The sequence below is a fragment of the Leptodactylus fuscus genome, chromosome 4 (genome assembly GCF_031893055.1).
Source record: "Leptodactylus fuscus isolate aLepFus1 chromosome 4, aLepFus1.hap2, whole genome shotgun sequence".
Classification (NCBI taxonomy): domain Eukaryota; kingdom Metazoa; phylum Chordata; class Amphibia; order Anura; family Leptodactylidae; genus Leptodactylus; species Leptodactylus fuscus.
The window spans coordinates 208,537,972-208,555,302 of record NC_134268.1 but is presented as its reverse complement, the minus strand read 5'-3'; the positions used below and the strand labels follow the sequence as shown (position 1 = coordinate 208,555,302).

Here is a 17,331-nt window from a genome sequence, read left to right as displayed (position 1 = left end):
TAGTTTTATTTTCTGACATCCATACTGTATCTGGACATAAACAAATTCAGCGACAGTGAACTTTTGACATTGCGGCAGCCATTGTAGAGGAGCGTGCTATTTCCTATTGTTTCCTATTGTCTTACTAGTCAGGCAGACGGGGGTTTGCTATTCAGGAACTCAGTAGTATACAGACATTCCTTAAGGTGTGCATTTCCTTCTTAAATGAAAGTAGTCAATGGGGGGGGGAATCTATCAAAACAGGCGTATTTCTCTCCAGCGAAAGGGGTTGTCCAAGTAATATAGAACTGGGGCAGGAGGTTGGCATGCAGTGAAACATAACAAAAAACAAAAAAAACATACTCACTTGTACCTGGCGCTTTGATGATTCCCGCCGGTGGTTCAGTGGCCTCAGTGGAAAGGACCCTGGCATCGCTCACGTGTCACCGGTGACGTCCCGGATCCTGTGCTGTGACCACTGAGGCCACTGATTTGACTCATTGATCACATGCAGCAAGAACTTCTGGTCGCTGCTGGAGCGGACAACATTGGGGGACACCGGAGTGCCCAAGACTGCCCAATATGGGTTTGTTTCTTTTTCTAATTTTGCACCTTTCCTGGTCTCCTGCCCCAGTTCTGTATGTCCTGGACAACCCCTTTAATATAATGAACAAACACAGTTCTAAACTTCTTAGTATCAGTTGGGGTCCCGAAGGTTAGATCACTACCAATCGTAAAGTCATGCCACATACTATCCCTTTATAAAGGGGGCCATAAATCATCGAGGGTACAGGGGTGGAAGGGGCTGCTGGTGCGGCGTCACAGCGTACAAGTTATTCCATCCATAGATACATCCCCTGTGCTCAGCCATGTGACAGAACTACAAGCCCCAGCCAGATGGCGAATAACCTATGCACGTTTCTTACAGTGATCCAAACTGGTGGAAAGGAGAGACGAGCGAAGGCGTTGGATTGTTTCCATCAAATTTCGTTACCGCAGACCTGACGGCGGAGCCGGAGATGAGTAAGTCGTTTTTACGTTTATTCCGCATCCGATGGGTGTAGACGCAGCAGATTTGTTATGGAAGTTTTGGCAACTGAGAACTGGTTCTATCTGGATGAGATTGTTTCTGTAGTAGGTGACCATTCAGACAGGACCGTCACTGAAATGTGTAACAAGGCTGCCATGTATAAACTCTTAGGGCTAGTTCACACAGAGTTTTTTGGCAGTGTGGAATTCTACTCAAAATCCGTTGCCAAAAACGGCTCTCATTGATTTCAATGGACATGCCCTATCTTGCCATGGATTCCACGGCTGAATCAGCTGAGGGAACCGGACACAAAGTCGGACATGCAGGACTCTGTGTCCAGTTTAAAAAAAACGGTTTCGCCACGGAGAGCATAAAACGCTCAGTTTCAGGCAGGAAACGAAAACCTGTATAAACGGAGACCGGGCGCAGATGTGAACGAGCCCTGACTGTGTATGCAGCCATTTTTCTTGTGGCCATGGGCATGCGCAATCGGCCTAGAAGTTTGACAGCCAGCGCCAGAAGAAGATGCGTGAAGAGGCCATTCCTGAAGAAGATGGAGGCGGCGCTGGAGAGTTCTCTCACAGCATTCGGGACGCCCCCAGTGCTGTTTGGACGCTGGGGCCCGCCCCCAGTGCTGCAAGATAATCCATTTGCATACCGATGAAAAGCAGAAGAGCTGACTCATTGCTGTCTATGGTAGAGTTTTCTATACATGCTCTGTGCAGGGAGGGCGAGGAGATAAACTGTGACCTCATCTATTGCCAGTAGTGTTGTAATGATGGCTCAGTGGTGTTATCTATAGAGGTGTTATCTTTATTGCAGTCATGTGTGTGTTGTAAATGAGATGGCTGCTACAAAGAAACTCCTACAGAATTGTTAAGCGTCAGTCTATTAGTCACCTTGCAGATTTAGTATTTTTTTATCGAGGCAGTGGCGTGGACAAATTCTTAAAAAAATCTGTGATATACTTTAGGTATTATTGGGTACAGCGCCCAGGAAAGATTTCCTACATACACATGTGAGCGTGCCACTTTTTTGTAGAGCATTGTCTTGATAATATATATATATTTTTTTTCTGCAGTGAAAACGGAGAAGAAAACGGTGCAGTTTAGTGATGAAGTCCAGGTGGAAACCATAGAGCCGGAGCCAGAACCGGTGTATATCGATGAGGTAAAGCCGGCTGTACTATACGGGGCGCAGTGGGATATTCTGAACATGGGGTTACAAAAAGAGACACTTAAAGGGGTTGTCCCGATATATCCACAGAACGAGGGATAATAGTCTGGGGGATGCCATGATCAGTGATCCAAAGCCCCCTAAGGCCTCCTTGTGAATGCACTTATGTGACAGCGCCCCCTTCACTTCTACGGGGCTGTCAGGACTGTAATCTTCTATAGAAGTAAATGGAGCATCAGTTGCACAAGTACATTGATGCTCCATTCACAAGGAGGTGTTAGGGGGACTCTCAATATATACAACCCCATGCTCTCGGCATACGTATATGGTCCCCATTTGCTGATTCCTATATTTTCATGTCACAGGATAAAATGGATCAGTTACTGCAGATGCTACAGAGCGCAGATCCCACTGATGGTTTACCAGATCCTGCAGATCTCATTCATCTGGAAGGTGAGAGGGAGCGAGACTCGTCTTCTAATGGTCACTACTGGTAATGTGGCGTGGTGGGAATGTTATAGGGGATTGTCTCGCCATAACACAGTATAGAGATCAGCCATTATTATTGTGTGGCGGGGGGGGGGGGATTCTTCTGGCCACTCATTTTCCCTAAAACACTTGAGAACGCAACCCTCCTGAAAAGTAAGCCGATGTGCAGGAACGTCTAGTGTGACCCCAGCTATACATGGTGCACAGTCTGGCGTCATACGATGTAACCTCCATCATTGATGTGCCGTCAGGTGAGAAGTGACTTACTGGCTGCTCCGCTACCTGGACAGGACAGAACTACGGCCATTTGTCAAAGCTCCGGCACATTCACACTTTGGTTAAAGCGCGCGGCGCTCATTTGTCATGTCTGTTATGTGCATGACACAAACATATTAATGGGAAATTTGCACCTTAATACAGAAATAAGAAGGTGAATCAAAATATCCTACAATATCCCAATATAACAGGCTGCACTGCACCACTTAACCACCAGGTGGCCCCATACAGACACAATAATGCAATGGTAAGGAAGGAGATCTCTATATGAAGAGGTGTCTATATACAGTAATAATTAGAGATGAGCGAACAGTGAAATATTTGAGATTCGATATTCATTTCGAGTAGAGCCTCAATATTCAACTACTCGATTGAATATCGAATCCCATTATAGTCTATGGAAAAAATGCTCGTTTCAAGGGAAACCACTATTCGACTAAAGGAGAGTCACCAAGTCCACGAGTAGCAGGAGGAGAGTGTTTAGGAGGAGCGCAGTGCAGTTAAAGCACACGGACCCTGTTATAGTCTATGGGGTCCGTGCGCTTTAACTGCACAGTGTTTGCAGTTGCGCTGATAAAAAGTAAGCTCCCTTGTAACCGCAAGCTGCCAGCTCTCCCGACTAGCAAAGACGAGCCTGCGGCCAATCAACACTGGTTCTGCAGCAGGTTCGTCCTTGCTAGTCGGGAGAGCTGGCAGCTTGCTGTTACGAGGGAGCTTACTTTTTTGTTATAGGAATGCATTTACCAGCGTTGATTGGTCAGTGTACAGCATTCAGCCAATCAACGCTGGTTCTGCCGGAGGCTCGTCTGTGAGGAGGCGGAGTCTAAGATCGGACCACAATGGAGACTGCTGTAGTCTGATCTTTGACTCCGCCTCCTCAGATGAGCCTCCGGCAGAAACGGCGTTGATTGGCCGAATGCTGTACACTGTATAGCATTTGGCCAATCAACGCTGGTTCTGAATCAAATCTTTACTGCGAATAGCTAGTAGTATTCGATCGAGCACGAATAATTCGAATACCGTAGCATTTGATTGAATACCTAATTGATCGAATACTACTCGCTCATCTCTAGTAATAATACATTGCAAGGAACAGGAACTCTCTATACAACAGTGTTCGCTGATTTTCTTATATACAGAGCTACCTTAAAGCCGCAGAAAAAGTCTTTTTAGGTGAATCAGAGGATCTTTACATCTTCCATCCGTCCATGTCAGCCATTGATGTAGGAGTCTTCTCTAACCACTGCAGTACTGCCCCCCTACTGGCTGACACCTGATCTCTATACTAATGTTTTTCCTCTCTCTGTGTATTTGGCAGCGGCCTGTCACCAGATGGGGCCGATGATTGATGAAAAGCTGGAAGATATCGACAGGTTGGTGTTGCCTCCACAAGGATCTATGGCAAGGAGAGCGATAACGGAGTCCTATATAAATGAAGCCCCTTAGGTATAATAATGGTTGATATAAGGACCATAAAGGGGTCCTTGTGCTTTTAACAACCATTATTAAACCTGATGGGATAGAAGATAAATTCCTCATTGGAGGGGGTCCCCCCCCCGCCCCTCCCGCCCTTATGGCTTAACATGTAGCTGTGCCGCGCTAAAACCAGGCGTCATAGTAAACCCTATAGTATTCCTTTGTGCCTACAGGAGTTCTCTGGGGATTGTGTCATGTCCGTGTACCTGCCCCCATACTCGCCCTGGTTTCATCCATGTGCTTGCTTAGCCTAGTTGGGTATGGCGGTAGTATATGAGACCACCCCGTCCTATAGCAGAATAGTTGGCAGTGCTCCCCTCCTGCCTTACTGTTTTACTAGCTCTCATTGAACTATAGAAATGCCGCCATATTCCTACACAAATCAATACAATATCGTGACCGACCTTCTCTGTCTTGCAGGAAACACTCTGAACTGTCAGAACTAAACGTCAAAGTCATGGAGGCGCTGTCATTATACACCAAGCTAATGAACGAGGACCCCATGTATTCCATGTATGCAAAGATGCAAAACCAGCAGTACTACATGCCCCCAGCAGGGGGCCCTCCACAGCAGGTAGTGTATCATATGGACAGGCAATATCTTGTGTTATCCTGTACGAAGGAACTTGTAGACTTCTTGTAATGCTTTGCTTTTCATGGATTTTCTTTCCCTGTCTCCGTTTTAGACATATCAAGGACCACATCCAAACGCCACGTATGTTGTCAGCGGGAATACGCAGATGGGGCCCATACAGACATACCCAGTTCCTCCAGAACAGCTTCCATCTCTAAGTCAGACCGCTGCAGCCCTTCCTCCAGCCTCCGACCTTCACAGCCAGTCACCTCAAGCTTCCTATAAGTAATGTGAATATATTTATGTACTATGAAGGGCAAGCGAGTGATTGTAGATACAGATCCTGTAGTCGCAGAGCGTTGTCCTTATCCCCTGTAGCATAGAGGATCTGGTCGTGTAAACAATCTTACCTCCTCAAGATGAGCAATACATACGTATAAGACAGTGAAGAGAGGGAAAAAGGAAAGAAAAGTCTAATGCAGGGTCGAGAGAGCCATGAACGCCACATGTTTTAAAATGTAATTCCGTGAGAGCCATAATACCCCCCCCCTCCGCGCGTATACCTGCAAGCACTATTATGCCCCATAGTGGCCCCTGCACACAGTATTATCCCCCATACTGGACCCTGCACACAGTATTATGCCCCATAGTGGCCCCTGCACACAGTATTATGTCCCATAGTGGCTCCTGCACACAGTATTATCCCCCATAGTGACCCCTGCACACAGTATTATGCCCCATAGTGGCCCCTGCACACAGTATTATGTCCCATAGTGGCTCCTGCACACAGTATTATCCCCCATAGTGTCCCCTGCACACAGTATTATCCCCCATAGTGGCCCCTGCACACAGTATTATCCCCCATAGTGGCCCCTGCACACAGTATTATAGCCCATAGTGGCCCTGCACACAGTATTATGCTCCATAGTGGCCCCTGCACACAGTATTATACCCCATAGTGGCCCCTGCACACAGTATTATCCCCCATAGTGGCCCCTGCACACAGTATTATGCCCCATAGTGGCTCCTGCACACAGTATTATCCCCCATACTGGACCCTGCACACAGTATTATGCCCCATAGTGGCCCCTGCACACAGTATTATGCCCCATAGTGGCTCCTGCACACAGTATTATCCCCCATACTGGACCCTGCACACAGTATTATACCCCATAGTGGCCCCTGCACACAGTATTATGCCCCATAGTGGCTCCTGCACACAGTATTATCCCCCATAGTGGCCCCTGCACACAGTATTATCCCCCATAGTGGCCCCTGCACACAGTATTATAGCCCATAGTGGCCCTGCACACAGTATTATGCTCCATAGTGGCCCCTGCACACAGTATTATACCCCATAGTGGCCCCTGCACACAGTATTATCCCCCATAGTGGCCCCTGCACACAGTATTATAGCCCATAGTGGCCCTGCACACAGTATTATACCCCATAGTGGCCCCTGCACACAGTATTATACCCCATAGTGGCCCCTGCACACAGTATTATACCCCATAGTAGCCCTGCACACAGTATTATGCCCCATAGTGGCCCCTGCACACAGTATTATGCCCCATAGTGGCCCCTGCACACAGTATTATGCCCCATAGTGGCCCCTGCACACAGTATTATGTCCCATAGTGGCCCCTGTACACAGTATTATGCCCCATAGTGACCCCTGCACACAGTATTATCCCCCATAGTGGCCCCTGCACACAGTATTATGCTCCATAGTGGCCCCTGCACACAGTATTATCCCCCATAGTGGCCCCTGCACACAGTATTATACCCCATAGTGGCCCCTGCACACAGTATTATCCCCCATAGTGGCCCCTGCACACAGTATTATACCCCATAGTAGCCCCTGCACACAGTATTATGCCCCATAGTGGCCCCTGCACACAGTATTATCCCCCATAGTGGCCCCTGCACACAGTATTATCCCCCATAGTGGCCCCTGCACACAGTATTATGCCCCATAGTGGCCCCTGCACACAGTATTATAGCCCATAGTGGCCCTGCACACAGTATTATCCCCCATAGTGGCCCCTGCACACAGTATTATCCCCCATAGTGGCCCCTGCACACAGTATTATGTCCCATAGTGGCCCCTGCAGACAGTATTATGTCCCATAGTGGCCCCTGCACACAGTATTATCCCCCATAGTGGCCCCTGCACACAGTATTATCCCCCATAGTGGCCCCTGCACACAGTATTATACCCCATAGTAGCCCTGCACACAGTATTATGCCCCATAGTGGCCCCTGCACACAGTATTATGCCCCATAGTGGCCCCTGCACACAGTATTATCCCCCATAGTGGCCCCTGCACACAGTATTATGTCCCATAGTGGCCCCTGCAGACAGTATTATGTCCCATAGTGGCCCCTGCAGACAGTATTATGTCCCATAGTGGCTCCTGCACACAGTATTATGCCCCATAGTGGCCCCTGCACACAGTATTATGCCCCATAGTGGCCCCTGCACACAGTATTATCCCCCATAGTGGCCCCTGCACACAGTATTATGCCCCATAGTGGCCCCTGCACACAGTATTATCCCCCATAGTGGCCCCTGCACACAGTATTATCCCCCATAGTGTCCCCTGTACACAGTATTATCCCCAATAGTGGCCCCTGCACACAGTATTATCCCCCATAGTGGCCCCTGTACACAGTATTATGCCCCATAGTGGCCCCTACACACAGTATTATGCCCCATAGTGGTCCCAGTACACAGTATTATCCCCCATAGTGGCCCCTGCACACAGTATTATGCCCCATAGTGGTCCCAGTACACAGTATTATGCCCCATAGTGGCCCCTGCACACAGTATTATGTAAACTGAAAAAAAACTGCACGTGTGATTTAAACCCTACATAGTACTATAATCTGGTGTCATTCAGGCCTGATAGGTGGCAGATTAGCAAATATTCTGGATGCTCTAGAAATGATAGAAATGTCTATAAAACTCCAAAGCCAGTTACAGTATAATGTATATGCCTCTACAACTATCCTGTGTGTCTTGGACAGGCAGATTGTACTGGCGTTACTCTTACTACCGTCTATAGTGGTGTGTGTACGGTGAGGCGATGCAGCACAGCTATACACACAAGTTTTTTACACAGTCCACACACAAGACATGGCAATACCAGAGATACTGGCGCATGTACTTGTATGTTTACATGTATAGGACACACAGGATAGTTGTGGCTCACTGTACAATGCTGCAGAATACCTTAGTGCTATATACAGGAAATGGCGCCTACACCCTCCATACAAGTTGTGAAACGTTCACCTATAGGGCGGTTATTTGCATGTTGGGAGCGGATCTGACATAATACATTGACGGCCCTCGCTTTTCCCTTTCAGGCCCGCAGCCGTTGGACCCGCAGCAGGAAGCGCCTACGTCGGCCCAGCTCCAGGATACACGCCAAATCCTCCCGCTGCCATAGACCTCTCTATTTATCAGACTGGTACGAACATGTCCCAAGTCCCGAACTATACACTACCCTCTACAACCCTCTCTCCGTCCTCCGCCAGCCAAGAACAACCACAGAGCTACTCCCAGAAGGCTCTTCTATAAGTCCCCGAAACCTGGACTCTATATCTTAGCTGTAGCACCTATATAATACCTGTAATGTGACCACTCCCATCATTAAACCTTGCCTTTTAATTTCACGATTAGCCAACCGTTTCTTAAGCCGAGGTTTAGGTTCCACCGATCGCCATCCCGTTTAACCCTTGTATAATACACTATACAGAGAGAATCTAGTAGACGCCGCGGCTCGGTTCTCGTTGCATATACGTGGTGGGTAAATAGTGACGTCATGGTGTTTTATTCATGGTGACCATATAGTGCACATAATGGTATGGTCCTTCCAAGAGAACGACTTTGTCTTGTACATGATAACCTATAGGACCATGTGTAGCAGCCGACGTCCCGCTCTTCTTACCTTTCTGTCTTCTGTGTGAGAATTTGACATCCGATCGACCCATCGGATGATGAATTACTTTTGCCTTTGTTCTAAGTTCTACATCTTGGAACATGTAATAGTTAGTGGATACAGTATGGCGGTGAAGATCGAGGCCTTATGTCCACTAGGGGGCGGTGATATGTCTGAACCGTTTGGTGCTGTTGGTTGTTTTTAAAGGGATTTTGTCAAGTTTACCACTTATCACTTATCCATACTTTCAATGGTTAGGATCTCCACCCATCACAAGAACCGGTTCCTTGTACCCCATGTGAATGAAGCAGCGGTCATGCAAGCTTGGTCCACTTTGTTCAATTTTTTGGGCATGCTGGAAATGCCATAATGCTGTACTCGGTGATCCCATAAAGATACATGAAGCAGCAGGTTGCTTCCAGAGGTAGAAGAGGCCCCTGTTCTCTTGATCAGTGAAGATCCCAGCCAATGGAAACCCACCACACAGATGCTCATCCTTCCTGTGGATATGTGATAAGTTGGAAATCTGGCACAAGCACCTTAAAGGGCATTTACCTTGAGCATTCATTGCTCTCTGCCAAAGTATGTAGGACATAGAGTTGGGTACAGCTCTCTATTGCCAACAGTCTTGATGGAGCATTAGTATGTTTGACCACTGCTCCATTCAAATGGGGGGACAAAGGACCCTGCACTGATCACTCATCTTGTAGAAAGGGGACAGAGGACCCTACACTGATCACTCGTCCTGTAGAAAGGGGGCAGAGGACCCTACACTGATCACTTGTCCTGTAGAGAAGGGGCAGAGGACCCTACACTGATCACTTGTCCTGTAGAAAGGGGACAGAGGACCCTACACTGATCTCTCGTCCTATAGAAAGGGGGCAGAGGACCCTACACTGATCACTTGACCTGTAGAGAAGGGGCAGAGGACCCTACACTGATCACTTGTCCTGTAGAAAGGGGGCAGAGGACCCTACACTGATCACTCGTCCTGTAGAAAGGGGGCAGAGGACCCTACACTGATCACTTGTCCTGTAGAAAGGGGGCAGAGGACCCTACACTTACCTTGTGGATAAACAATTAATTTGGATTATGCAAAAACCGCTATAAAGTCGTTGTCTGAGGTTAAAACATAGATGCTCCTCCTGTTTTCCCAAATACACAGCGCCACCCCAATCATTGGACTGTGTTTGCTACTGCAACCTTTCCTCTTGTAGATTAGAGCTGCACAATGACATCCATTGTTTAAACAAAGATCACCTTGTTGTCTTGCTATTCCTTTACTAATATATTAAATTGTCACATTGTGATCCCCAGGCTATTGTGACTTTGACTTCTAAAAATCCAGCAATTCTTTTGCATATAGAAGTTGTAGTCGCAGCACCCTCAGGATCAAAGTGCAACTCCATTCACTTGTTCTGCCACGTCTTCACTAATGTAAGTGAATAAAGGAACACTGTGATCCCAAGGGTGCTGCTACTTATAGTCACCAAAAAATCCAGCAGTGCTCGAACTTTTGCATCTAAAAGTCCTATTCGCAGCACCCTCAGGGTCACAAGGCGACTCCATTGTCTTATATTAGAGAAGGAGCCGCTGCGCGACACGGTGATGGCAATGAGTGACACGGTTTGGCAATGAGAGTCATGCCCAAAGTTGCCATGTTGAGGAGCATGGGTAACCTGCAATACCAGACACAGCCTATAGACTTGAGTGGCACTGTTTCACGAAAAAAAAGATTCTAATCATGGACAACCCCTTTAAGTATATCCTCAATACTATGGGTACCATGTCTTGAAAAGATAAAATATGACTTTACAAATAAAACAGAACTGATCCTGGGGACCTAGATACGTTTTACACCAAAGAGGGATTAAAGGGGTTGTCCGGGAAGTCTTACTTTGCTTGGGGTTCTTATTTAATATGCTATATCTGGTCTCCATATTGCTCTGCCTTGTCCCTTCTCTCCCGTTTTCAACACTATATACCTGTGCTATGGGGCGGGCTTTCCTATAGTCTGTCAGCCCCCATAACACAAGTAACCTGTAAAATAAAGGAGTAGGCGGAGCCATCTGGGATCGGGTGTGGTCTTCGATCATGTGACCTGGGGTCAGAACCAACCCGGGAAACCGTCAGGTCCCGTATCAAAAAAACCCCAGAGGAAGTCAGTAGAATAAGACTCCTTGGACAACCCCTTTAAGGTAACGGAAATCCTTTGGGGTCAGTACAGTCGGCGATGATGTGGATGTTTTTAACTCTTTTAAATGTAAAAAAAAATTAAAAAAATCTCAAAGAACAATAACTCTAATTAGTTTAATTTTCTCAGTGAATTGTTTTTTTTATGGCTACTTGTACATAAATATAATACACTTGTATAGAATTGTTTAATTTAGTAAATAAGTTATTTCTTTACTTGGGTAAATTTTGCTGATTTTCCGTCTTTTGCCAACATCCGTTTTGTTTCATGTTTTTGTTCCGTTTTGATCGTCTCGATTCATTAAAAAATGTCTGTGCATTATAAAAGTATTACATCCGTTTCCTGAATAGTTTGATCTACTTTGTATTTGTTTTTTTTTCTTATTTAAAGGGGTTGTCCCGCCGTTAAATATCATGTTAATTTTTTATGATTTATACAATGAACGACATTTGACCTTTATATGCTATTAAAAAGAACTGATCCAGTGATTTATGACATTTACTTACATAGAATGGCGCCACCTGGTGTTTAAAGTGTAAAGCAATGTGCATGTCCACCTGATCAGCTGAGTGCTGGTGGACGCACATGCTCAGTCACTCCCCACAGTTTAGTTGTCTTTTGCAAGAGGGAGAAGGAGACTGATTCAGCTTAGATCCCGTCCCCAATAACATCTATTAGCATGATATTCAAAAATAATTTTAAAAAATTGTGTTTTCAATGTTAGAAATACAGAAAATTACCTTGAAATTATTCTTATGAGCAAACTTATATGTTCACATGACCGAAATGCAAGAGGACTTTGAGATGAACTTCTACGTCCTCTACTATTTCCACCCCAGAACTGTGGACTTCAAAATAAAATGAATTGTTTTTCATTAAATTATGGAATTTTTGATATTGTACAACTAGATGTATAGCTTGTTACATATTTAGACTTTCTAGGACCAAGTCATCTCACCATTACAGGGATTGTCTGGTGTAGAAGACCAAATTTCTAATGTCCTGTTAGAAAATTTTAATCAAAAGGGTTTTCTGAGTTAAAAATATTGATGACCTATCCTAAACCTAGGCCACTATTGTCATATCTGGGGGGTCTGACACATAGGACCCCCCTAGATTAGCTGTTATCTGTGTAGTGGTGGAACCGAGGCACTGCAGGTTATCTCCCATTCTAATGAAAGCGAGCTGATCTGCAGTACCGGGTCGGGCCACTACACTGAGAACGGAGCTGTCTGCTTCCTGCTTCATTCCATGTGCATCAACAGCTGAGCTGACTGGTGGGGGTGTCAGATGTCAGACCCCCACTGATCTGGTATTGATGATCTATGTTTAAGATGTTTCTAGCCTGAAAACCCCTTTAATATAGAAGGATTTAGAGTCTCCATCTACTAACCAGAGCTTAGAGTGACTGGAGGATCTGTGACATCTGTGCAACTTGTTGGTTTTTATGTCAGCCACGTAATACTTAAAGGGGTTTTCCAGGCAAAAAATATTGACCTCATCCCTAGGGTACCGGAAAAGGAATCTGGGTTGATGAGCAAAGTCACTGCTCAATGGAGGGTTGGGCAAGTGATAAGTAACGCTCCTTCTTTACAGCTAACTGTTGGGATTCCCAACCCCAAGACACCCTGTGATCAGTTCACCGTCCATGGACCCTTCTCATAAAAACTGACGTTTCTTATGCCAGTCTTAATAAATGTCCCAGTTGGTTCGAGGCGACCTGAATTACTTAAAGGTTTGGGCTTCTTAAAGGGGTTTCCCATCTCAGTGTTTCAGCCATGCTGCCTGCAGCGTCTGCTTCTCACCTCCTGTATTTTTCTGCCTGCTGAATGGACGTACAATCCTTCTGCAGATGAGATAATATGCAGATGCTTGTACATAATGGACTCAATGTTATCTGTGTGTTTACATAGAGAGAAAAGAGACTCTGCTTTATCAGCAAAGTATAATTAGCTTAACCATTGAGTAAGTGACGTCACTTGTCCTATCTCCCAGGTCCGTGGTTATAGTAATGTTGTGTAAACAATGAAAGAAACAAGGTCACATTGCAGGCAAACAAAGCAGAATTTCTATAGCAATATATTTAGGAAAAGTCTTCAATACATAAGCCACCAGTATAGATAGGATCCTTGAGATGGGACAAGCCCTTTAATAAATAAGACCCACTGCCGAATGTCAGCCTGGAAATCTACACAGTTGGAATTTTCTTGGATTTCTTGTATGACTGGTGCGCATTATAAGAAATACGTCAGGCTGGGGCGTCCCCGGACCGTCCTTTTCCACCCACTTTCTCACAAATTGGCAAGCAAGACGCAGAACAAGGGATGTGGTGCAAGAAAGGACAATGCACCAAATTGCATCAAAGGGTTTTGGACTTTGTATGAAGTATAATTGATTTATTTTTAAGCTATTGATATCCGATGTATATTCTCATGAATGAACAGAAATGGCTTTTAGCACAATATCTACAACCATGTGGCTCTTGGTCATCTCACTGAGGTACGAGGCACATCACACCTCAGCAATATTGGATAGGTTAGATACTGTCTGATGCGGAAACAGAACTACTGAATACCTTCTATATAACATGTCCTCTCCAGCACCAGGACTGAAGAAATAGAATTCGGTGGATTATTAATTGTGTATCGATCATGGACTATAAATCGAGGTTCGGAATTAGAAAAAACTGATAATAAATCAGAACAATATCCGGTTAATAGATATCGCATGATACCAATACACACGTCGTCTCGTATTTTATATCGCCCTTAATTTTATGCCGGAAGATGTTTTATTCCCACCTCTGTATTATATGTTCTAAATTACTTTCTGAAAATTGTCATTTTTTATGTTCTAAAATAAACCAGAAGATCGAAAAGATTCGAACTAGTGTTTGGTTTTTCTTATATAAATTATCGAATATTTTTTCAGATTATTGTACGTATTATACTGTATATAAATATATATTACACCTATAGGGTGCATTCACACGATGTAACGTTCCGCGTGATCTGGCACGTATACGGCGTGTGAGACTTTGCGCCCCGTAAAAGCTCCCATTAATTTCAATGGGAGTTAGGATCATATACGCCGCGTTATTTTGCGGCCGTGATTTCTTGCTATGTTTGGTCATATTAGAGCCAAATGACCTACAAACGGATAAACCCCTCCCCCGAGGAGCAAAAAAGGACAAGAAAAGAGCTGGCGCTGCATATAAGGTCACATCATTGTCTTATTCATAATTCTCTACCTATTTGTATTCTCTAAGAATCTGGTGAATGCCTCAGTTGTGTTTGGAATGGTTTAGGATTTGCAGCAAATAAGAGTAAGTCCCTATATGGTGCATTCATTATAATTTGTAAGGATTGATGTATTTTGGGTCGGTCCCTTTCGTACATTCCAATTTACTACTCTATATGTATACCTGTTGGTGACGTTGCAGTCTCCTTATTATGGTAGGACACTAAGGGCATTCCGTTTTTGATATTTGATATGCTATTATCCATATCTGACCTTCCATGTTGTCATTTTTCTGTGGTTCTCTTTTGTATATTTTGTTTATTGGGTATATATAGTATATAGTGTGCAGGGTAATGACATATGTTGTGTTGTAGAATCGCAAGGCGCTCTCCACCATACCATCCTATGCCCAGTCTATTGTCATAATGTCAATGCCCCTATTGATCATTACAGGCTCTCTATATGAACTGTGGTCACAGTCACAGCTGTCATTGGACATCTGCTAGCGTCATCGTAGCTGAATTACAGAACCTAAGGTTTCACTAAATGCAATATATAAAAGAGTCCAATATCTATAGGGTGTCCCAAGTGGCCACAAGTCACCAGTCACTTTGGACTACCTGAGCTAAGTTTGACACACAGGCTGTCACAGCATAGATCTATCTATAGGTAAGCCGAAGGGCAGGGAAAGAGTTAAAGTCCCCCTACAGTTGTCCCTGCAGTTTAATGTCCCTCTCCTACCACACACACAAGAAAAAATGAAATAAACACTAAAACTCGCCTCTCCTTGCTCCCCTGCTGTCTGGAGTCTTCAGAGAGTTTCAGGCGTGATGTAAGTGATGTCATCACATCGCACCTGCAGCTCCAGGGAAGAAAGCGGCTGAATGGTGAAGAAGGGAGCGGACGGTTCTCTTCTTTATCCTTGTATACAACACATCCACGTCCTAAGGACATTGATGAGATGAACTTGGCGCAGCCCGAAACAGTGTGTCTGGGGAAGGGGACAGGGCCATACTAAGCTATAAGAATGATGCCTATATAAAGTGAATATATGTTTCCTTTACAGTGCCTCCCCACCATATAATGATCCACAGTGACCCCACACCCATATAATATGCTACCCAGAGTCCCCCCCCAATATAATATGTCCCTACAGAGGCCCCAAACAATATACAATTTTATACTAGCATAATACTCTTCCTCTCCAGTATAATGATCCACAGTAGCCCCACACAGTATAATATGCTCCCCAGAGTGTCCCCCCCAGGATAATGCTCCACGGTGGCCCCACACAGTATAATATGCTCCCCAGAGTGTCCCCCCCAGGATAATGCTCCACGATGGCCCCACACAGTATAATATGCTCCCCAGAGTGTCCCCCCCAGGATAATGCTCCACGATGGCCCCACCCAGTATAATATGCTCCCCAGAGTGTCCCCCCCCCAGGATAATGCTCCACGGTGGCCCCACACAGTTTAATATGCTCCCCAGAGTGTCCCCCCCAGGATAATGTTCCACGGTGGCCCCACACAATAACACACAATAACATATGCTCCCCAGAGCCTCACCAGTATAATGCTCCACAATGGCCCCAAACAATATAATATGATCTCTAGAGACCCCCCCCCCCCCAGTATAATAGCGGCCCCACACAGTATAAAATACTCCCCAGAACCTTTAGTTGCTTCAGGCAAGCCCCTTGAAATTAATTTTGATGAATATTCATGAGATTTTCCCGATCATTTCAGTGCTATTACTATAGCGCTATGACTCTCTTCAGACCCCAGAGTATAATCATCAAAGGCCCAGGCAGGTGAGGGAAAGCAGCATACAGTTATACTCATCTTGCCTCACCTCTCCTGGACCTCCTCGCATTTCTCCGCTGTCTCAACAGAAGCCCAGGGCAGGCAAGTAAAATGTTTGTTATTTCTACAGACCTCCACTGGGTAGGTTTCCATCGGAAAAGGGCCCTGCGGCACATGACACCATGCCCTTTTCCATTGTGGATTTGGCCGGGTCTGACTCTGGGTTCTGGAGGCTGGGAGGCCCCTTTGTAGGAGGGCCCTGTGCGACTGCCTAGCCTGCCCCACCTTAGACTGTCCCTGGGGTTGCTTCACAGCGAAAGGCATTGAATACCTGACTGAGAGGGTCGATGGTAGTCTCAGTGCTGAGTTAAATGTGAGTATCACACAAGAAAAGTTACTTTGTACACTCGAGTACTATGGGTATGAAAAGAACGACATCATGTTCCAGCAGGACAACGACCTGAAGTGTATGTCAAGATTAGCAGAGAAATGGTTCAGTGACAATGAAGTAGAGGAGCTGGATTTGCCCCCACAGTCTCCAGACCTCAACCCAATCCAACACTTGTGGGTAGAGTTGAAGTAAAAGCTATATTCATACCCAAGTGAGTTGACCAGTACGCACCAACATTGGGAACATATAGAAGAGACCCGGGGTCAGATTTCGGTCGAGACATGCTTGAATCTGATTGAGAGTATGCCCAGAAGGATTCAGCCAGTATTAAAAGCCAAATGTGGATTAATAAGAATTTAAATTTAGATTTTTAAGAGGGAAACAGTTACATTGTTACCCTTTTGCTCATCAGTGTATGTTTCACCAGTTCCTCCAGTAAACACTGTTACATAGTTCACTCATCTCTATTACATAGTCGATGAGGTTGGATAAAGACATTAGTCCATCAAGTCCAACCTATAACCCTACAACCCCTACAGTGTTGATCCAGGGGAAGGCAAAAAACCCCATGAGGCTCATGCCAATTGCCCTATTTCAGGGGAAAAAATTCCTTCCCGACTCCAAATCTGGCAGTCTGTATAAAAACCCTGGATCAACGTGTCCTTAAAATCTAGAGGTTACTGATTGGTCTCAGCGGCCACGTGAGCCTCGCGGCTTCTAGCACTGATGCATATGTGCAGGAAACAGGTATGGTGTT

At 45.4% G+C, this 17,331-nt stretch overlaps 1 protein-coding gene across 2 annotated transcripts in view; it reads left to right on the top strand.

The window, feature by feature from the left end:
* Positions 1-12,194, top strand: part of STAM (signal transducing adaptor molecule) — a 31,173-nt gene extending 18,979 nt beyond the window's left edge. Inside the window, exons 7-13 of one of the 2 annotated variants that reach the window (XM_075271639.1) lie at positions 908-1,002; positions 2,091-2,179; positions 2,551-2,638; positions 4,269-4,323; positions 4,847-5,000; positions 5,113-5,285; positions 8,370-12,194. In XM_075271639.1, the coding sequence (XP_075127740.1) occupies positions 908-1,002; positions 2,091-2,179; positions 2,551-2,638; positions 4,269-4,323; positions 4,847-5,000; positions 5,113-5,285; positions 8,370-8,583 (868 nt within the window). In that variant the 3' untranslated portion in view covers positions 8,584-12,194. Of the gene's footprint in view, positions 1-907; positions 1,003-2,090; positions 2,180-2,550; positions 2,639-4,268; positions 4,324-4,846; positions 5,001-5,112; positions 5,291-8,369 lie in introns of both variants that reach the window. The other variant, XM_075271640.1, reaches the window with a different exon arrangement.
* Positions 12,195-17,331: the final 5,137 nt, after the last annotated feature.